This window comes from Drosophila rhopaloa, unplaced genomic scaffold (genome assembly GCF_018152115.1).
Source record: "Drosophila rhopaloa isolate 14029-0021.01 unplaced genomic scaffold, ASM1815211v1 contig_167, whole genome shotgun sequence".
Taxonomy (NCBI): domain Eukaryota; kingdom Metazoa; phylum Arthropoda; class Insecta; order Diptera; family Drosophilidae; genus Drosophila; species Drosophila rhopaloa.
Genome location: NW_025335047.1, coordinates 2980733 through 3003073, shown reverse-complemented (window position 1 = coordinate 3003073; position 22341 = coordinate 2980733). Strand labels below are relative to the sequence as shown.

At 40.4% G+C, this 22341-nt stretch overlaps 3 protein-coding genes across 4 annotated transcripts; all 3 read left to right on the top strand.

Annotated features, from left to right (window-relative positions):
• Nucleotides 1-6784: 6784 nt before the first annotated feature.
• LOC108046784 lies at nt 6785-7669 on the top strand. Its single transcript, XM_017126662.2, has one exon. It carries the CDS (start codon nt 6785-6787, stop codon nt 7586-7588), a length of 804 nt encoding a protein of 267 aa, XP_016982151.2. The 3' UTR covers nt 7589-7669.
• LOC108046773 (seminase) lies at nt 7589-8565 on the top strand. Its single transcript, XM_017126650.2, has one exon. The coding sequence runs from the start codon at nt 7666-7668 to the stop codon at nt 8563-8565; it is 900 nt and encodes a 299-aa protein (XP_016982139.2). The 5' UTR covers nt 7589-7665.
• A 12282-nt stretch (nt 8566-20847) lies between these two features.
• On the top strand, nt 20848-21621 carry LOC108046781. Of its 2 annotated transcripts, none has more exons than XM_017126659.2 (3): nt 20848-21093; nt 21158-21328; nt 21396-21621. In XM_017126659.2, exons 1-3 carry the CDS (start codon nt 20848-20850, stop codon nt 21576-21578), a joined length of 600 nt encoding a protein of 199 aa, XP_016982148.2. In that variant the 3' UTR covers nt 21579-21621. The 2 variants fall into 2 exon arrangements, with proteins under 2 accessions (XP_016982148.2, XP_016982149.1); XM_017126660.2 differs by having other exon boundaries at nt 20872-21093; nt 21158-21332; nt 21396-21456.
• Nucleotides 21622-22341: the final 720 nt, after the last annotated feature.

The following is a 22341-nucleotide window of genomic DNA, read 5'->3' as shown; positions in this document are numbered from 1 at the left end:
TTCGCCATTTTCACCCACACAATTTGCCTGCTAACTTGCCTTTATTGGCTTCTAAATGCAGCTCTAAATCCTTTGTACAAATTGCCATATTGCTGCCAGCTGCCTCTTATGCGGAATGTCCTTGCTTGTTGCATTGTTTTCGTATAATAAAATTAAACTTATGCACTGGCTCCTTCCCCCCTGCGTTTCTGGGGCAACTTCCCTCCCCGGGGCGCTTGGGTGAGCATTTGTTAAGTGGCAAAAGATTGAAATGAAGGCAAACACACAATTGCATGCAAGCAGGGACTGACGTGCAGATTATTGGCATGTAAGCGTAAGTGTGCGTAGGTGCACTGAGAAAAAATATTAGCAAAATTGGTCATCAATATTGATATTCTATCAACCCATTAACTGTTATTTGTGGCACATATATATTAAAATTCTTAGATTATCTTATCACTTATAAAGACCTTAAATCAAAATACTACTTCAAAAGGGAATTTTAAATATTTACCTATTTTATGTGAGAATATAAATGCATTAAGTAATATAATTTAGTTGTATAATTTAGTTGTTTGTAAACTCTTTTTAAAATAGTTGATTGCAATATAAGACAAATTTCCATTTAGTGCAATAAGTATACCCAAAACATATTTTATCAAACACTTAAGATTGAAGAACAAATTGCACCAATCTTGTTTTTCAGTGTGCGAGTGAGGGTGTGTAAGTGAAATGAAATGGAACGAATTGGTTGCAACAAAAAGAGGGTTCTGCATGGGGCTTACCGGCTGCCAGATAAAGTTAAAAGGGGCGCCAACGCAATTTGCTCGGGGTCAGTTCTCCAGCAATTTCGTTGATAACTTATGTCATTCAACAAATGAAGTTGACGTGCACCGCACACACACACACACACACTGCCCCCTTTTGGGGTTGCATTTAATATTCGAACTTAACTCTGGCCCTGTCAAATGGCCCACTTACACATGACGCACACCCCGGGCACCTGGGCGAATGCAAACCTTAAACATGCTGCAGCCACCGCCTCTCAATTACCTAATTGAAAGCCAAGCCAAACGAGATGGGCACAAAGTCAAAGCCTGATTCGGATTCCTAGGATTCCTAGGAGGAGGTGGACCGACTCTTGGCCTCTCAAGGCTGTGCGCTGCATATGATTATAAGTTCCAGACTTCCATGCCATTTCAATTTGCTCTTTGACATTGCCGCTCTGTGTCGAATGCAAATTGAAAAATCATCGAATGGCCCTGGAAAACACCAACAGCGCTGCCATTTGGCTGCCGGAAGCGTTTTGCTGCCGCCCCAAACTAATATTGGTGCAGGGGAAGGGGGGCTGCAAACTGTTTCCGCTCCATGGCCGGCGAAAAACTGGGTGGAAATGGAAAGCTCGAGCTGAACCCCAAGCCGCTTTTTTGGCACGCAAGAGCGTACAAGGTTTTGGCACTGCTCCGCTGCTCCAGTGCCCCCTCCACTCCTGTTGTTGCCAAAAGTCGCTTGTTAAACAGCGGAAACGGAAACGCCAACAGTCGCACAAAGGGAGCACAGGCTTTGGCAACAAGACGCCCACCGGCATCCACATCCACATCCACACCCACACCCACATCCATCCATCGGGCGAGTGGCAACGCTTTCTGAAAAGTGTAAATCAAACTAATTGAATGTTTTTCGCCGAGCGCACAGCCGGTGCCAAAGATATAAAGCTGCGACACGCCCCGTTTAACAGGCAGATACAAAAAAAAGGCATACTCAAGCACTACTGTGATGATAAGAAATCCAATTCCGTTCGGTGCACGAGCTTCTGGTTGAGTGATGCACGCTCCTTTGACAATTTGATTTGGCAAATATCGCGCATACGCAGTGTTGCAAGGCCAACTAATCAAAGGCCCATTGAATCAAGGGATCAAAGCCAATTTGCCTAATAGTTGCCATTCATTAACCCCTTACAAGGGAAAACAGGACATATCCTAAGGGAATCAGATTTCAATTTCAACCGTAAGCAATGCTGAAAAAATAAATTAAAGGTTCATTGAGCTTGTTGTGTCAATAGGCGCATTTCATCAGCAATCAAACATCACACATTAGCAGAGTTGCATGTGTGCCAAAGATTATAAACTAATTTGTGTAATCTAGTTTTGTATCGTCTTACAAGAGGATTGTTTGCACTCAAATAAATAGGTAGTTTGAACTAGTTTATTCAAAATGAATACGTATTTCTTCAAAAATTAAATATAGTATTTGGAAGACTGGTATAAAAATATATTTCAAAGTTTGTTGAGTCAATACAGACTATTCATTAAACCCTTGCCATATATGAAAAAACATTTTACTAATCGAATCAAACAATCAAAGGTGCATTGTGCTCCAAAGCAGTATTATCAGAGATATTTGAGCTATTCATTGCCTACCAAACCCTCGAATCAATTTGCAATAAACCCTTTAAGAAGCAGCATTCCTAGTGCAGCTAGAATACAGTTAAGCTTGCTCCAGTTTTAACCTCACCTGGATTTGTCTGCGGCTGCAAATTGGCGTTAACTTAACGAGCATTTTAGCCATAAAATCACTTGGCATGGCTCAATTGCCACGACGCTGGCAGCCGGCACAATTTATTTGACTGTTAATTAGAAATTTAAATTATGCGCTTAGCCTTTGCCCTCGAAGAGCCACTTCCTCGCCGCCGATTACTCTCCGTTCGCCATTCAATAGGCGCTGCACAAAATTAATTGCAGGCAACGGCAGCGCCTTGGAGCATCGTTTGCGCCCTGGCAAATTCGAAATAATTTATAATTTGGCACAATTACGCTCAGCCGCAGGCCGGCCCTCCACTCCTCGTCCTTCGTCCTTCGGCGGCAGCTCCTTGCCGCAGGCCGAGGCCATGAACTGCCCTGATCCGCTCCCTTGGTTCGGGTTCGGTTCGGATGGGGTTTTGGGCTCGGGGTTATATGGGTCATTTGCCATGCAATTGCATTTTATTGATTTTGCTGGTCGCTGGCTGGCTGGCTGGATGACTGGTTGGTTGGCTGGCTGACGGAGATGTAGTAAACTTTCACTTGTTTTGTCGCCGTCGCCTCGAAGGGGGAAATCGGAAAAGCGGGAAAGCGGAAATCAGCGGGTGCCAGGGGGAAGCTGTGGACACTGGTAAACACATTGCTCATAGCCAAAACATTTGGCACTCTGCCTCTGCTAGGATGCACTGTTAGAGAAAATGGGGTCTCTAAACCATAACAATTAGTAGTGTAAAACTATTATTAATTGGGGTCTACTGCACTACAATTAGCTACGAATATTGTAATAATTTATGCCAGTCTCTAATACAAATGTCTTCAAAAATAAACCGTCTAAATAATAAATTGAAATGAATGACAAGCAACACTTTAGAGATAAACCCCCTCAAGTCAGGGTTACAATCTTGTATTGTTCTTAATTTACAAATTTTTTGCTGAAATATGAACCAAAAAGAAATGAATATCAAAAATGTAATCCAGCTTTTAATTTAGATTTTTTTTTAAGTTTTAATCACACAAGCTACTGAGATATTTCAAAGACACCCAGAACCGAAATTCGTCCACAGCAGGAATAGAAATACTTCAGTTAAAAACTGAAATACTGTTACTTTGCTAAGCTGAAGCTTAAATGACCATCAACTTTTGGATTACAGGATTAAAGTAAGATTAATCTTGCATTTTTTCTCTGTGCAGCAGGACCAGCAGATCTAGCTGGGATTGTCAAGTGGTTTTTGGCTTGGTCCCGAGATTTGGCTCCGCTTTTGTGATTTCTTTTCTGCTGGTCCATTGTTTGTCCAGAAATTGGGTCAATAGCCTTTTGGGGGAGGTGTCCTCAGCCCGCAGCATTTGATGCTCCTGCTTTTGCTCCTGCTCCTGCTCCTGATGATGATGATAATGATGGGGATGATGGCGATGGCGATTCCTAGCTCGGTGATGAGCAGCAGTGAGCCTGCCCCAGACTTGCAGCCATTGTTTCAACTTCCGAGCGTGTAATTTCCTCCTGCTGCACATGCTGCATACTACTCCCTCCAGTTGGTGAGTGTTGTTGGCTCTTCACTTTTGTTGCTGCCACACTGATTACTGCTGCTTGTTAGTGCGTTTGACTGTGCGGTTTTTATGCTCGTTTACATGCATGTATTTGTATACCAAAGTCCCTGCCAAGCACTAAGCATCAAGCACCAAGCACCCAAACACCCACCCACTGCACTTTTGCCAAAATACACATTTTAGCTTAATTTGCAACTTGTTAGCTGGCAGCAAAACAATCTCCCGTCGGTCTCGCCAAAAACTCATGTGTAAACAAATCAAACTTGAAACTAAAGCTTACCCCGAACATTTCGCAATAATGAGCACTGCTCGGGGGCCAAAAGAAAACTTGGTCTTGGTCTTCGTTCGCCAGCAGGGCAACAAGTGGGGCAACTTTGTTAAATCAGCTTTAAGCTGCAGCTATTTGTAGCCCCTCGCTGGCAGCTCAAGCTGTTTGTCTGCCAAGATATGCCGATGTTTGCCAAGTTCCTTTTCATTTCGATGAAACAAAGGTCCATCCACTCGTCTCCAGTCCGGATTTAACCGACGAGCGTTGTTTAAAATGCGTAACCATATCCCGGCCATGAATTTATGCAGTCAACTGTGTAAAAGGCGTAAAATGTCCAAAGACCATCAGTGGCATTGTGGGTGCTGGCTTGCCGTGGCACTTGTTTTGGTTGGGGGAAACCGCCGCAAGGACTACTTCTCCAGTCGCATCCAACCGGCAGCCTCTTCATTTATTTCATACTCCATTGCATTGCGATATGTGTCAGGAAGCGGACAATCAGACACTTGGAGAAATAAATTATAAGAAATATATGAGGTACACTGATGTTATTTGAAAGTCTAAATGTATTTCTTTTATCTTTTAAAAATACATACAATTTTACAGTCTTACTTTCTTAATTCGAACTTCTTTAAAAGGAAGACTCTATATTTTAAACTAATTTTAGTGGCATTGGAAGGAATACAAATAGGTTAAATGAATTCTATAGCTTCAATTAATATTGAAATTGTTAGATCTAAAAGTAATATATTGCTATATTAGTGTTACTATACAAAGAAGAAACTGTGTAATAAACATAAATCCAGCTTAAATTTATAACTTTTCAAAGCCCGATTTCATTATGTTAAAGTAGCAAATTTTTGAAACAAAATGTATGAATCGAATTCACTTTCACTCTTATTAAAAACTATTTTTTTCCTCTGCATCTTAAACTCTCAGGGCCTGGAATCCACATAAGACACCAGCTTCTTGAGAGACTCGTTTGGCCAGCACAGTGCTCGTACTGGTTGTTTATGTTCAATTACCAATTCGAATTCGAAGGCTGTCAGTGCCCCACTCCAGTACATCGCGAGCAGCTGCAGCCGTTTGTCTTGCCAATTGGCCGGAGCCATCAACAGACCGAACCCAACTGGAGCATTATTGTAATTCAGCAAGCTACCACTCGCTCCCGATTTTAAATTGTTCGGAAGCAATAAAAAGTTTATCAAGTGTAAAAGGGAAAAACAGCGCACGAAGCCCTTGACTTTCGGCACTCAGTGTTAATTGTTTTGAGCTTTAAGTTGCTAGAAATGGTGCGACATTTCAAGGACCTGGCAGAGCAAAGCATCCAGGGCTTTAGGCAAAAGGCAAAAGTAATACAAAACAATGGCCTCTAACACCCAACACACAATCACACACAATCCAGTGAAAGGGAGGCAAAACGCACAACAAATAAATCAATTGGCTTTGCCTAAAACGTTTGAAATTGATTTCAAGTTCTTCGGCCCATTGTTTTTATATGCAACAAAGGGACAATTTTTCATTTCCAACGACAACAATAAAAGCAACACAAGGTCCTTTTCATGGCGGCACACACTGGAATAGACACACACATGCGGTCGATCCCTGGGCATGTAAATTGGCCGCATTGTTTATGAGCCCTGCTCCGTGCTCCTTGCTCCTGGGCCAGCCATCCTGATTCCCTCGTCCTTCCACAGACTATTGATTGTCAATTCAGTTTAAGCGCCGGCCATAAATTCAGTAAATGAGCAGAGGTCCAGTCGAAGCTGCCGCCATTCTTCTTAATTTGCTGAAATGCACAAAAACAATTTTCAAATTGCACGAAAGACGCCCACATCGCGCAAAACCATAGATTCGATTTCTTTGGTTTATAGTTTGATTGTTTTCTGACATCGTGGCAGTTCTTCAATCTGCGGGTATAAATCAAGAGGGTACAAATGGAGAGGTCATCAGCATATTCATTTTAAGCTTGCAAAATGTTCTTTAATGTTTGAAAATTCATTCAACGTCTATTTATTGAAACAGTTGTATTTTTAGCCAAATCTCTGTTAACTTTAAATTGAACGTATTTAAAGTAGGTATTTTGGTAATTTTAGAACACATTGATCTTAGTTATTTTGCCGAATGGTTATTTACTTTAAGAATGGCACAATTTTTTAATCTCTTTAATTTTTTAGAACTAAGTTTTTTAGCCGTCAGTTCAACTACTGAATTTTTTCAACTCCCAATCTATTGGATTGCACTTGAAATGTTTGTTTGCCTGGCGCATGTTTGGTCATTAGACCTGACACATTGTCAACACGCAACAACTGCCAACTGACAGCCGTCAACTGTTTATGTTTGCCATTTACCAGGCAAAACATTTTGATTACGCATACGCCATGTGGATCGAAGCGACGTTTGTTGCTTTGACAGGCGCCTCGAATTCCATTCGCCCATAAATAAAACTCAGCTGCTGGCCATCAGTCGTTTGGAGATGCATTCCCTGCTTGTTTGTGTTTCAGCGCTTTGCTTTTGCCAGCTTTGCGAGGCGGGGAGTCCCCTTTGCCAGGAATGTCGGGTGAATGTGATGTATCCGGGAATGGGGAAAACCAGCCAGCAGTTGTCCAGAAATCAGCGAATAGTGCGCATCATCAATGAGTACCGGCTGGTCAAAAACAGAGGAATCAGGAAACAGTCCCAGGAGTTTAGCTTTATAACCAAGGTAAAGGTGGGAAGTTCCATACGATGCAGTGCAGCCTTGGTGGCACCAAGTTTGGTGGTCAGCTCTAGTTTTTGCCTAAGGAATAAAACGCCGCAACAATTGGAAATCCTCTTCACTGGCGGAAAAACTTTCGCTGTGGATAACTTAGTAAGACCCGAGTTCTGTCCTGAACTTAGCCTACTCCATTTAAAGTCCCCTTCTGCAATTCATCCGATTACCCTATGCCATCAGGACCTGCCGTTGGGTATTAATGCCTCCATGATGATGGCCAGTCCTGATCTGAGATTTTACGGTCGTCGGCACACTCAAGTCATCTCAAATCGGGCCTGCAAGACAACTTTTTTGGAGGACGATTCGGTTTTTATAACTCCCGACATGTTGTGTGCGAAGAACTCCATGAAACCGGAGAAATGTGCCACTTCGCCGGGAGATGCGCTGCTGATAGGAAATCAATTGTGTGGCTTAAATGTTTATGGATTTCGCTGTTTTTCGAATGCACTCAATGGCGATCTCTACATTAACCTAAATAAACTACAGCCCATGATCAGCGATTTGATTCGGAAACTCAACGGTTGAAGCCGGGAAATTCAAAGCGAAGCTAAATCAATCAGAGACTGATGGGTTTTTTATACTAGCTCAGTCTCGCAGCTATTATGCAGCTAAAGTGCCTGACAATCGTACTAGTAATATCCCATGGGATCTGTACACATTTAGACTCCTGGCATTCGGTGCCACAGGTCAATGTGGGTGAAATACCGCCGAATGGTCAGCCCTTTCAAATAGTTCGGGTCATCGAGTATATAGTGCCGTATCCCTATCAGAGACCATCCAAAACATCTGCCAGAAGTCCAGATGCAATCTCCAGGGATCCAAACAGCCTGGAGATAATTCCAGCTGATGTCGAAAGTCTACTTAGGAGGAGTCAGACAACTGGCAAGCCAAAAGGAGTCCAGCACTTTCTGATGAGAGTGCTTTATGAAAACAAAGTCATCTGCAGTGGGGCTCTAATCTCCAGTCGACTGGTTTTGACCTCTGCCTACTGTTTTCCCAGGACTTCGCGTAATCCTCCAGCACATTTATACAAATTGCAGGCCAGCCGGAGTCGGATATATTCGGTGGCTAGTATTATTATTGGCACCATGGAGGACATGGCCCTCCTTCTGCTCAAATCTCCGCTGCAGGATGCGTTCGTGCAGCCAATTGAACTCTGTGACACTGCTCTTCGGCGAAATGACAATGTCACCATGTACATGTCGCAGCAGCATCTCCGCTTTCTGCGCACCAAACTCATCGCCAATGGGAACTGTAAGCGCAGTTATGCCCAGGACGAGAACGCCTTCATCACGAAGACCATGTTGTGTGCCCAGAACTCGAACCGACTGATGGACTGCCAGACGACCAAGGGGGATCTGCTAATCCATAAGAATCGGGTGTGCGGCGTCGACATTTACGGACAGCACTGCTCCGATGGAGCCGTCAACGGAGAACTCTATGCGGACGTATTCAAGGCCAGGACGATGCTGCAGCGATTAATTGAGCGATATTCTAATTAATTTAACAATTATATCTGTAAAAATTCATATAAAACTTAAATTTTTTACTTGAACATATTTCTATCTTTGTTAAAATTAAAAAAATTATAAGAGTGTCAGCTTGATTATTAATTTATGCTAAGTTATGCGTGATATCATTCCTTTGCCAATTTTTAATGACGGTATAGTACATATTGGGTCCACATAATGTAAGATTTATATTTTAACTTCAACCTTAACTTTATTATAACATTTCTCTCGAGCAATGGCTATGGTAGTGCAATGTTTTTTGGCTTCGTAAAAATGTTCATACTAAAACCAACATGAAGAGATGGCAAATACATTTATTGCCGATGCCCAATGTTCGTGTGGTGCCCAAATCAAATCAATCTCACAAAACAAACACTGAAAATAAAAGGGCGAAAGTGGGGCGGAACAAAAAATGGTAAATGAAGGGATGCCGCCTTCTGTTGGTCGCTGGCAAAATTGAAAGTCGCCGTCACTGGCAACAAAATCAGAGGAACACAAACTGGCGATGTTTTTTTAACATTTTATTTTCTTTCAATTTGCGGCTTAAAAAAGTTAACTGTTCCCATCAAAATGCCCTGAACTGCAATGACTATGATGTATGTAAATTTGAGCGAAAAAACAAATGGCGAAAAACAAAAGGAATATTGTGAAAAAAAACAGACACAAACGCTATCAAACCCCCTAAAAACATCATGACAGCAAAAAGGTGTTACACTTGGCTTGAAATTTACACCATCAGGGGGCGTGGCAACAAAGGGGCTTCTGTGGCGAGAGGAGGGGGGAGAGGGGGCGTCAGCAGAAAAAAAAAACCCGAAGCTGTGCCGGCGGCCATGGATCCGTCGCTGGCTTTTGGCTTTGGCTTTGCGCTAAAATATGCAATTTTGTCATGAAATATGCACATGTCCACCGCGCGGCAAGGACGATTCGCCAGCAGCCGACTCAACCACCCAGCACCGACACCCCACCGCCCACCAACAGCACCACTATCAGCGACAGCAACAAAATAAATTTAAAAAGCAACATACATAAATAAATTAAACATTTAAAAAACCCAACGGGAATAATGAAACAAATAAAAGGCTTAGGCTAAACGAATGTGGAAGTGCCCTTCACAAAGCTTAATATAAATAAGTAAAATAAATCTTACGCAGACAAATTAAAAAAAATCCTAATGTAAGGTAATAAGAAAAAACCATTTATATTGAAAACTAAATTAGCTGTGTTTAAAGCGCATCAATGGTATCACCCTGGCCAAATTCATTTTGTGTGCTTTCCCCAGCCACGCCCACAATTTGACATTTAAATGCGGCGAAGCCTGTCGAAAATGTTGCCAGCAACATCAACGCGAACAACTAAATTTATGTACATAGAAATTAATATTAAAGAAAAAACGAAAAGCATGTATTTGGATAAAATAAAGGATTCAAATGCCGATGATGGTATTAGTGCAACACGGAATAATATGGAAACAGAAAAAAGTACCATGAAAAACTTTAACACTCGTGTGATAATAAAAACAATAAAACAAATATATTCCATTTGACTAAAAAATTGTTTCCCCAGGGGTTGGCGGGGATAATGCGACACCCCACCACTTGATCCACTTCACCCACATCACCCACTTTACCAACTTTACCACCCCCTTTTTCAGCGACCCGCTGACCTACCGCAAATATTTATTGTTTGACAATTTTTATTGCCTACTTTCAGGCGATTGTCGCTAACGCAGCAACGGAAACGCAAAAAAAAAAAAAAAAAAACTTTTCAGAAAAAATTCAAAAGGCGTTAAAATGATTTCGAGAAACTTTTGCCTTACGTGACTTTAGCCCCAGCATCGGCGCCCACTCGCCGGGCCTACATATTGTTCAATTTCCGACCGGGACGCTCTGACTGAATCAAATAGGTGGCATAAACAGCAGCCGCGGCGGCAACAAAAGTGTTCGGGGACCAAGCGGCCTGTGATGGGTATAAAATAAAAGTTTTCCACTTAAGGTTTATGAAAAGTTTAAGTCCGGCCGCCCCAAGGAGATCCTTTCCCCACACATTCACACCTTCCCATCGCCTGCGAATGCGGAAACGGAAACTACGGTCGAAAAATGATGAATACCCACTCCGAACTGCGAACTGCGGCCCCTTCGATCCCCGGCCGATACACAAAAACACACTCCAGAGAGGGAAGCCGGCAATGGGCATAATATCCTTGGACCCGCTCGAAGATTTTTCGCAATAAGGAAACGGCGCCCTCCAGTTTCCCCCCAACTTCCTGGCCATAACCACTTAGGACCCTCCAAGTTTTCCCCGACCGAAGAAAACTCCCCGAATGCAAATAATAATGTAATTGCCAGCAATTTTCCCCGAGTCTGTTTACCTTTCGCTTCAGCGCTGTTAAACTTTTATGAGATTTAGACTGAATTTTAAAGCATTTACACCTGGCCCGCAATGACAAATGAGCAAATGAATTGAACCCGATTGCGGCAGGGCGGAGAGCCAATTTAAAATCCGCTCGGCTAATTGCAGGTCGGACCCTTAATTGAGTGCAAGTCAAGCAAATCGCCTAATTAGCAGCGGCAATCTAAGCGGACTACGAGAGCTCAAAGCCGCTGAAAAGGATATGCAATTTGCGCGGCCAGGACACTTGATCTGAGCGAAAGCGGTGAATTGACAGGCTGCCCGCAGTATTCCGGCTTAATCTGTTATTAATTGGCTGTTTAACAGACAGCAGTGAAAAGGCATATTCCTTAATTTCTATAGCCTGAGGAACTGGAAACCAATTAAACAATGCACTCAACATCATATCATTTGTTAACATCAAATCCAAAACCGTTTATAAGTAATAAGCCCATAATCATCCCCCACCATTTTTTATTCTTATCAATAAATTACTGCAAAATTTAGTAAATTAATAGTATACAAATACTTGTGATATCTTTTCTTAGGCCAGAATTTAATCTCTATTTTTATAATTATACATTTAAAACCTTTGGAACTTGTAAACCAATTTAAAGAAAACGAAAATATTCTAAAAATAATTTTAAGAACCCACACGATTTGTCATATATGTAAATGACCGTGCATATTTTTTCAACTCCACTTACAGTCTAAGTGCTAGGCGGAGTACATTTCGGGAATGCTTTCGGATGTCGCCGGGAAGACCACGTGCCAAGGGGCAACCACGTGCCACCGGGCGCAACCACGTCGCCCGTTGACTTTTCATAGATTTAGGAGTACATTTTTCTTTGGGCCACAGCACCACCACCACTTTACCGCTGAGCCGAACGCACCGCACAGTTTTCCGGTGGGTGGAAGTGGATACGTGCCCCGTCCACGTTCAACCACCACTGTCACATGTGTCGGAGGCATACATATTAACTTGAGCTGCGCATAATGAGCGTTATTTATATTTAAGCAGCTGCGGAGCAGACACAAATCGTAAATAAAACGTTTTAATTTATTAGGCAAATGATAATTCCCGAACGCATAGGCACAGAAAGTGCCATAAAACCGCTATGATGATTGCAAAAACGGGTGGCGACACAAAATCCGAATACGCTTAACCCCAGGGCAATCAATCAAATTAACCCAATGCCCAAGGCCAAGTAGCAAAATTCACAAATTGATTTGTTGGCCTTTGGGCAAGGTAGGCGGGAAACGTATCCAGACGTCTAAATTGAATCAGTTAGCGAGGGCGAAGAAATGTTATTGAGCAAAGTGAAATACTAATTGAGCTTAAGGGGATTGACTTTGTAGCTTAAATACATTATTCGGAAAAATAAATACCACTATTATTACTTTTGTGGCCCTAACCTACTGAAACGTAAAATAATCAAGAACATTTATTATATTGATTTAAAAACAATGATATATGGCCAATTGATCAGCTGCGACCCACTTACATTCCTTTCTTATACAATTGCATCTTGAGGTTCCATTAGGACTTAGCCAGCTCCTTTTGCCCTGAAAGCTTATTATGATAATTGGAAATTATATGTAAAAATGATGACTTAGCGGCCAAGGGCCTCGAGACAATCATCTCGGGCCAAACTAGCATTTGTGCCGCATTAATCAGATTATTAATGGCGCATAAAAGAAGGATACAGCGATGGAGAGAGGCAGCGAACAGAAAGTAATTGAATGCTAATGCAATCAATTAAAGTTAAACTCCGGGCACACGTGCAAAGGACGCGGAGGAGTCGGCAGGATATCTTCTATCTGGGAGCGTCTTCAGGCGGCGGATGGAGATGGAGGTGGAGTTGCGACTGGAAGTGCAGTGACGGATGGTCCGATGCTGATGAGTTCAATCAAGTTGTAAACATGATTCCTTCCACATTCCATTAATGCGCCGCCAGTGACGGCAGTCTCAGTAACTCAATACACAATCAGCGGCGTTTTAGAGTTCATTTGCGTGGTATAAAAAGGGAAATCAAATCATAAAAAATAATATGCCGCTTTGTGGAAGTCGGGACGCAACAGGATGTGTGTGAGCGGGGAGGAGTAAAGGGAATCAACATCGACAAGTCCTTACCTTTGGCATGCTAACGGAGACGGGCAAATCCTCCTCTGTTCAACTTCAAATTGATGCAATTTATGAAAACTTTTGTGCGCTCAATTGCAAATACAAGTGTACAAGTGTACAATCTCTGTCATTTTTATGCTCTTCCCCTAGTTATGCCAAAGCAATTTCTCTCTTTTGGCAAGTTTGCTTTCGTTTTCGCCCGAGTTCCCATCTTGATTTCCTAGCCTTTTTATTTTTACCATTTTTTTGTACCTTTGTGCAGTTGGCCCCGGCATTTCGTTGCCCCCTTGCCGTTCGTGCATTGTGCGGCAAATTAAGCGCATTGCAAGTGATTTGATTTGCTTTCATATAGAAAATACTTCAAATGTCCTTTGCCATAGCAGCAATCACTTTAAAGTTGCCAACGATCTGCTCTGCGACTGCGAACGAAAAGTAATTCCCAGCTAATGACTGTCATTTGTATCTGAAAATGAAATGTGCGCCACTCCTGACGGCGTTTATTTATTTTTATGGCAAGGGCACAGCGCGTGTCTGTAATTACCGCCAAGCATTCAAAAGTTCCGGCAAAGAATTATGGCGTTTAATATTTCTGAGTGAGTGCAGCAATGCCGGAGATCCAATGGCTCAAAGTATTCCAGGCGGGAGTACCCAGGCGGAACTGCAACAGAAGTGTACCCAATGGTTTTGAAAACCAATTCAATAAAGTGCTTTAAAAAATTAATTCAAATTAAACATTGAGCATGGAAGCTCTAATTGCAATTATTTATATAAACATTTTATTTATACAAAAATGTATTCTGAGTTTATTTAAAACGGCTTTCTGAACATATTAACTTAATTAAAATAACAAGAAAGGAAGCAAACTTCGGCAAGCCCAAATAAAATATTTTATAAAACGTATATGCATATATTTTAAAACTGAGGCTATGTCGATTTTCTGTTACTTTTTTCGATAGTTCCTAGGGCAGCTATATTATATGTGTTGCAAAAATTTAATTGAAATTATACCCTCTGCAAGGGAATATAAATATTTCTTTCCGTTTCTTGTTAGCCTTTAAGCTTTAAATTTTATTAATTGATTCAAATGTCATTTAAATTACAACATTTTTAAATATATTACACTTAGAAAATTTATAACTTACATTGAAAAGATTTGAAAGTTTAGTGACCTTTACTAGTTTGTGAAATACATTTTACATTTTTTACAATGCAAAGAACACATTTGCCTGACCAATAAAATAAACCTAACAGGAAACAGAGCCGCACAAAACATAGCAGTAAAAGTCCTTCATGAGCCTGAACAGGACTGCCAACAGAGGCAAAATAACAGGACAAAGTGTAACATTCCTTGTACAAACTGGTAAACAGCAGCAGTCGTTAACATACCAGAGGCAAAACATTTCAGTAACAGAAAGGCAACCCCTGAATTTCCCCCTCCTTTTTCGAACATTGTCCCGTCTGCAGGGGCTCGGCATCTACAAAATGCTAAGCGAGCTCTGAAATCGCACTGCTAATGTTAAGTGAAAACATCTGTTAAGACTGCAGCGTAACAGTGAAATGGTATGATTTCGGTCGGGAGGCTTAGGAGCGTATCCTACGCTTTTCTGAGGGGGTCCCAGGGTCGTGGCGGATGTGGGGGAGCGGGGCGCAACTTTTGGGGGCCTCACTTGGACGACGTAAATCGGTTAAAGGATCACGGCAGGTGTTTCTACTTGATGGTAGACATCATACACCTGACTGGGGTGGGTTCCTAGTCTTATGAATATTTTTTTAACAATTTAATTAAACAATTTACGTACCCAGCCGACGCCGTGACACACGCTAGTCATGATGGTCGCTTACACCGAAGTGGTAAGTATCCCTAAATACCTAAAACTCATGCATATGTATTTAAATATATTACATTTACGGCCAAGCAGGTCCGGGAGGCCATCCCATCAGTGGAGTTGGAAAAGCATTTAATTGCTATTATTGTGGACGATTGCCCCAAAAACGCCTTGCTTCATGTCCACAGTGGCTATCCGGTGGTGGCAGACCTAAACCACCTGGCCAAAATCGTCGCCGCGGACATGAAGCATGTGTTAAGTGAGAAGGAAACCTCTAGCATCCAAAAAGGTCCTGTAACCTGATGTTTGAGGTTGTTCTTAACCAACTAGAATGTGAATTTTGCTGCTTTTTTAAATTAACAGATTGGCTTAACCTAAAATAGCCCATTGAAAAATACGTTAATGGAACCTATATATAAAAATTGTTTTAAGGGAGAAGGGCAACCAATTAAGTAACATTCGTCCACTATAAAAAAATATATTTGACACCAATATAGTGTATTTCATATCTTTATTTCGAGCAGTGTGCATTGGAAAGTTGATTTGGCAAATGGATACTTCGCGTTTAGCTTCTGGCTGATGAGGTGGAGATGTGGGTCTAAGCCAGGCCAGTGGCTTTTAACCCCTTTTAAAATAGTTTTAATTGAATTTATTGATATTTTAGAAGAGCACAGAGACAGGCCCTTACACACGCCCTCGCACAAGTCAAATGCAAACCCGAAAACAGAATGAACTGGGGACTGAAGCTCGGGGCCCTGGGATCTGGGAATTGGAATGTGGGATTTTGCCGAATGTGGCCCAAAAAACTAAAGTTTAGTTAACTTTTCATCAAGCTAATAAAGCGTGCGTCTTTTTGGCAACAAAATGGAGGCAGTGGAGACAACGACACCAAATCAATGCTCAAAGTCTTGGCTCTCTAGTAACTATGTGTGCGACTAATGAATAGAAATGTCGTCCTTCAAAACTTTTCGGTTGCCAGGCCAGGGAAAATCTACCAGTTTCCCTCTCTTGCTCTATTTGTGCGGGTTAATGAAAATCGGATTTTTGTTCCATATCCTGCACACAAAGTCACACACTATTACAAGACATTTTATACTTTCAAGTTGACTTTGAGTTTTGCATTTTGAGAGCCCAAGGAAGCGTAGCAGAAGATTTTCAGTTCACTCGGAATGCGAAACTTAAATGCGTGCCATATGAATCGTTAATTGTGTGGGCGTGGTGGCGAGCGGAAACGGAAGCGGGCTGGAAGAGGAAGAGAGCGGTAGGAAAACTCCCAGAAAATCCAGAATAAAATCGAGTTGGCGTGAGAAATAAGAGGGTTTTTCGACACTAGATTAAACAGCTTTTAAAGATTTTAAAATAACTCCACTTTTTTGACAGCCATTTTCAAACCATGAACTGACTCAAGATTTTAACAGCTAATCAGCATTAATGCAATATCTGCTTGATTAAAAAGAGGAAGCTTATTATTTTGTGTTATAATTATAGTCAAATAATTTGTCTAAAATTTAAAAATAGTTTAAAAATAAGATTAAAGTTCTATAAGAGATATGCTGACTTATGATTTTATATAAATAAGGAATAAATAAATACAACTAATGACAAATATTCAAATTCTTTTACTTCAAATGAAATGTGTAAATCAAGAGCTCCATGTAAACAGCATTAAATCTTAAATTGTGGTTAAATAATTTATATAACCATAAAAAACACACCGGCAATATTTCTTAGACATTAATGGGCTTCTCTTCCCCTGGTAAATACTTTAACATCAAATCAAGCAGCTATGGCAAATATTTTCATGCTCATTCATAAAATTTGACATTAGCATATTGCATTTCCATTGCGTTAATGTGACAAAATGACAAATGAAGTTGGTTTCGCTGCCTCAGTCCCATTGCCAGTCGAAAGCCGTCTGTCTCGTTTCATTTCCTCCGTCTGCTTTCCGGTTCCTCGAATGGTATTTTATGCGTTTCGCGGCAAACTGCACTTGAATTTGCATTTGCATTTTTCCGAGCGTGGCAAAAAGCAAAACACTCTGACAAGCGTTTACAAACTCGCCAGTGCGACAACGCCAGCAACAAGCCAAGTAGCGCGGCAACTTTGAAATTGATAAATTGATTTATGCAAACAAAACAAAAAGAAAGAATCTCCCGAGAAGGAGAAACTTGGTTGACTGCGCCATATATAAGTACAAGTTGTTGGCTCCTTTTGGACCCGCTGAATATGAAAAATGACGATGAGGGGGCGAAAACAAAAATTTCTAGCACACCCACAGGCCGACGTGACAACCTCAGGACACACAAAAAGATATAAGCATTCAACCTGAGACTCAGACAGTACTGGTACACACAAAATCAATTAATAAACAATATGAAACGAAATTTGCAATTGTTCGTATGTCCGCTGCAGACTTGGCCTCTCGACGGCCTTTGTGGCTATTTTTGCTCGCAATGAAGGTTTTTTGTGGATGTCTCGCTTGTTTTTCCCCAGCGTCGCTTAAAGTCACTCTTAGAGCTATTGTACTGGGATTTGGTGCCATTACTGTTGCTGTGGTTCCTGCTGATTGACCCACGCCCCCTCACGTTCCAATAGCAGCCATCAACAATGCCAGCCATATTCACGTATCAATTTCCATTTTTTGCAAAAACACACTTTCAGTTGTTGCTTGTGCTAACATATCTGTATATTTATACACCTGCGGTGAAAATGGGAGCGTATTATAACACTGACATCATGATCCTTTCTTTATAATTCCAGGAGCCAACAGTTTTTTATAACTTATTTTTAAAATGTTTTTATACACTGCTTTTACATATTTTTCGAATGAAACTAAAATATTACTATTTAAAATCAGTACTTGGCACAAATTTTGAAATAAAGTTAAATTTCCCTGAAAAGAGCAATACTATAATATTAGACACAACTGTATAAGCCATGATAGGAGATTTTGATCTGAATTTGCGTGTATATATCTTTGCATGTGCACTGCGACATTTAAACCGTAAAGACAAACAATTCGATATGGTAAACAAGTCACGTGCCACGTGTGTTATTGCTTTCCGTTGCCTTTGATTTTGTGCACTGAGAGGGGGGTTTTGGGTGGTAAGGAAAGATGTCGGCTTAAAAGGGCGGCGCCACGCCCACTGTTGTGATGCCCGCCTCACAAACGATTGCCAAAGCAGCTGGCATTATAAACTTAATTAAAATATCGGCAGACAGTAATAAATGACAGCCCCCAAAAGCAGGCAATGTTTTCTTTTAGGAAGGCAAGCGGCAAATATTTAAACTCACACATATTGTGACGAGGCTCTGGCGCATATGCGTGGGTGTGTGTGTATTTATAGACACACATCCCCGAGCACACACACCCACGCCCACACAATGGCGCTACAATCACAGGTAACTGCTACATGTGTAAATATTTACAAAACGCGCCAAGCGTCGACAAACCGACGCCAGGCATCTTCACTTTTGCCGCAACGAGCGGCTCTTCATTGTTGTTGCAGCGCGTAACTCTTTCGCTTTATTCTGGGTCGCCTCTTGGGCGCCAGCAGGAAACGGGGCCAATAAAAAATGTATGATTGTCAATATAAAACATTAGATTAAGTTAGATATTTGGAGCTTTATCTTGTAGTTGTAGTGCCCATAAAATAGTATTCAATACTTAACATTCGATCATGTAACTAAATTTAGTGAATTGTATCCTGAAAATATATACAATTCAATTATCCTACTTACATTATCTTACTGAAGCCAGCCAAGTCAAGATGGGGTAAGGACAAAAGATTCTTGAAGCACACATTGACTTGAAACTAAATTCTTTTAAACTGTTTCGGTTCAAGCTAAGACCATTTTTTGAACTACATTGAAAGCCACCTGAAGGAGCTGCAGTCTGCTCCTGTCTTTTCACTCTCCCACGCAGCCAAACTCAGGTTTATTTATGCCTTTCGATATTTATCGCTGTTGCTCTATTTGTTTTTGTTGCTTCCAGTGCTGTGGATCCCCTTTTGGATGTGGGTAAATGTGCCTGTGTGTTTTATTCCCTTTTATTATTATTATGCTGTCATTTCTGTTGTCGCGACATTGTCAGCGAACGTTGTGTGCGATTCCCTTTTACGGGGATGTGGGCTATGGAACTCGGAAGCAGGCTCACCGTCTGCGTGTCCATGTCTATCCTTTTACGTCGACATCGAAAGGGTTTTAGTTGCCCCATTTGAACAAACCGTTTTATGGGCCATCCTGACGGTTTGCTATTTGTAAGGCCCCAAATCAAAACGCTTTATTACTCCAAAAGCTGCTCATAATACGAGACAGAAATCAAAGTGTGAACTTCAGTTCGATTACCCAATATACAAATCAATTTCGTAATTTGCTCCCAACGAGGCAATATATCACATGACCTCCGACGATGCCTAGAAGCTTTATGTGTTGTCTACTTGATAACACAAGGTTGCCATAAATTTCAACAGATATGTACAATCCAAAACAAGAAAGTAGGACATCATTTTACAGAATGGTTTTTGCGTAATGCAGGGCTTATAGAAATATGTTTTTGGGTTAAGCAGCTATAAAACAATGTATTTGATTGAACATGGTTTTATAATATATAAAAGTCAAAGGGGGTTGTAATAACTTAGTAAAGACCATAGAAAAAAAAAAGTCCCACTCCAAAAAAATCGTTAAGCCAATCCCTCTTTTGAATGGCACCCCAGACTGAAGCCTCAAACCCAAACCGTATATAGTCTCTGTTCGCCTGCTGACTTTGACAAACAGCCATTTGAGTACTACTCAAAGTAATAGCAAAAAGAACTGGAACAACCCTTAGGGCAATGCATGCATTTTGTGCGGCCTGAGTTTCCCCTCTTGCATTTTCTATAGGAGGATAGCAGAACCAATTTAAAAAACTTATATCAATAAAAACTGCTTTATTATTTAGCTTTGGTAGGGTAAAAGCTGTAAGGGTAGTTACAATTTAATGTGTATTTTTTTTTAAATGTTCATAAATTGTGCTTCGAAATAAACATTTTTTTATATAGTAAAATAATACAAATTTCGTGCTAACGACATAAGGTCCAACTACTGTGCGGGTTTGCGGAATTTATAAATAATTATACACTTTAAGTATATAATTAATTTCTGTTGTTTTATAAATGAGGCTTCTTTTATTAATTAAAAATGCTAAGCATATAATTAACAATTATAGAGATAAAGATAAATATACTCTTACAGAACAGCGTTGAATTGCGCAAGCATAAGGGATCTGTACCTCTTCTTAACCCTTTCAAAAGTTTTAACTTTACGAAGCCAGGAGTGATAGTATTAATGTTTACAGGGTGGGTAGGTTTAAATAATATCCTATTAATATGCATTAGTAAACTATTTTTGAGACTATTTGAGCGCTAAGCAATATACTTACTTCACTAACTGTAAAACCAACGTAGTGTTCCGCGCTTACGATTCCTCCGAAACCAAGAGGTTCACTCGCATGTGCTTCGTAGGAATAAAAGGAACTTAATATAATTAGTAGCATGCCCATCCAGCTTATTGTTATGGTTCTTAACTACATTTATATATAGTCAGCTAAGGGGTACATCTTAATTTAATTTAATTTTCTTTTACGCTTTCAGTCTATCACACTATCGGACCCAAACCCCGCTAAAACAGGATGATAAACCAAAGTTAGGAATGTTTATCCGACTATATCAGTGTTAAGCCCTAAAGCAGCAAATCCACGTGCAATATGATAACGTGTTTAATGTATAATACACATTCAGTTATACAATTAATAAATATTAATTACTAAAGATGGAAAACAAACAGTAGAAAACTGGAGTAGGTTGATGATAATTACTATAATTAGCATAAGCGTTGCGAGCTACTAGAAAGTATATATTGGGTTTCAAACTGTCCGATTTACATTTCGTGGTAATAATGGATCTGGCAGTAATACTACTAACGGTGCTCTCATTGTTGAGTATTGCAAATGGAGCGCAGTACGAACTTACGGTATTGGATGAGGAAATATTCAGCATTTGTCCTAATTCTGAGCCCGGCACACTTGACATGAATGGCTTAATGGATTTATCAGAGCTAAAAACCTCCATGAATGCTGAGGGTATAACTGTCAGCGGAAATTCGACTTTGAGATGGGACATTCAGCTGGAGGATCGCGTACAGGTGATTAAGTCCATTCAACAATAAAATGAATACACCTCAAAATATTTCGATTATATCCTTCCAGATGAACGTGAACCTTCTATATTTCGACAGAGGATCCTGGACACCAACAGTGTTCTCACAGGTTTTTAAGGATTTTTGTAAGTCCATGTACGACAGTAGTCAGTTACATTACAAATATTGGTCCGGGCATATTACAAACGATGTTAGAAACAAATGTGTCAGTGTTCCTGGAGTATGTATAAATGCATTTTCAGTCATTTCTTACTTTAAAAACCTATTTCCACTTCTTCGCATTGCAGACCAAAATGATGTATGAGACCTATTCGTTGAGTATGACAGCTGGATCCTTGGGCCCGCTTCGAGAAGGAAGCTACAAGGCCAACATAATGTTACGAGCTTATGATTCCATGGGCGCCGAGAGAGCAACTCGCATTTGCTTTGAAATAAAAGGCGATTTATTCAAGATTCGAAAGAAGCGATAAAAGGTATTACAGACATTATGTTACATCTTTTAAATAAAATTCAGCCGAAAACAAATAATGTTAATTTTTTTAAATTTTCATAAATTGTGATTCGAAATAACAATTTTTTTTATTTATTAAAATAATACAATTGTAGGAGGTATGAGGCATTTATAAATAATTATACATTTTAAGTATATAATTAATTTCTGTTTTTTTTTTGTAAATGAAGGTATATAAGCAATATACTTACTTCAGGAACTGTAAAACCAACATAGTGTTCCGTGCTTTCGATTCCTCCAAAACCAAGAGGTTCTCTCGCATATGCTTCCTAGGAATTAAAGGAACTTAATATAATTAGTAATATGCCCATCCAGCTTATTGTTGTGGTTCTTAACTACATTTATATATAGTCAGCTAAGGGGTACATCTTAATTTAATTTAATTTTCTAAACCAAAGTTGGAAATGTTTATCCGACTATATCAGTGTTATAACCTAAAGCAGCAAATCCGCGTGCATTAACGTGTTTAATGTACAATACACATTTAGTTATACAATTAACATTACTAAAGATAGGAATCGAGCAGTAGAAAACAGGAGTAGGTGTGAGTAATTATTATAATTAACATCAGAGTTGCGAGCTACTGGAACGTATATATTGGGTCTCAAACTGTCCGATTTACATTTCGTGGTAATAATGGATTTGGCAGTAATACTACTAACAGTGCTCTCTTTTTTGAGCATTGCAAATGGAGAATAGTACGAACTTACGGTATTGGATGA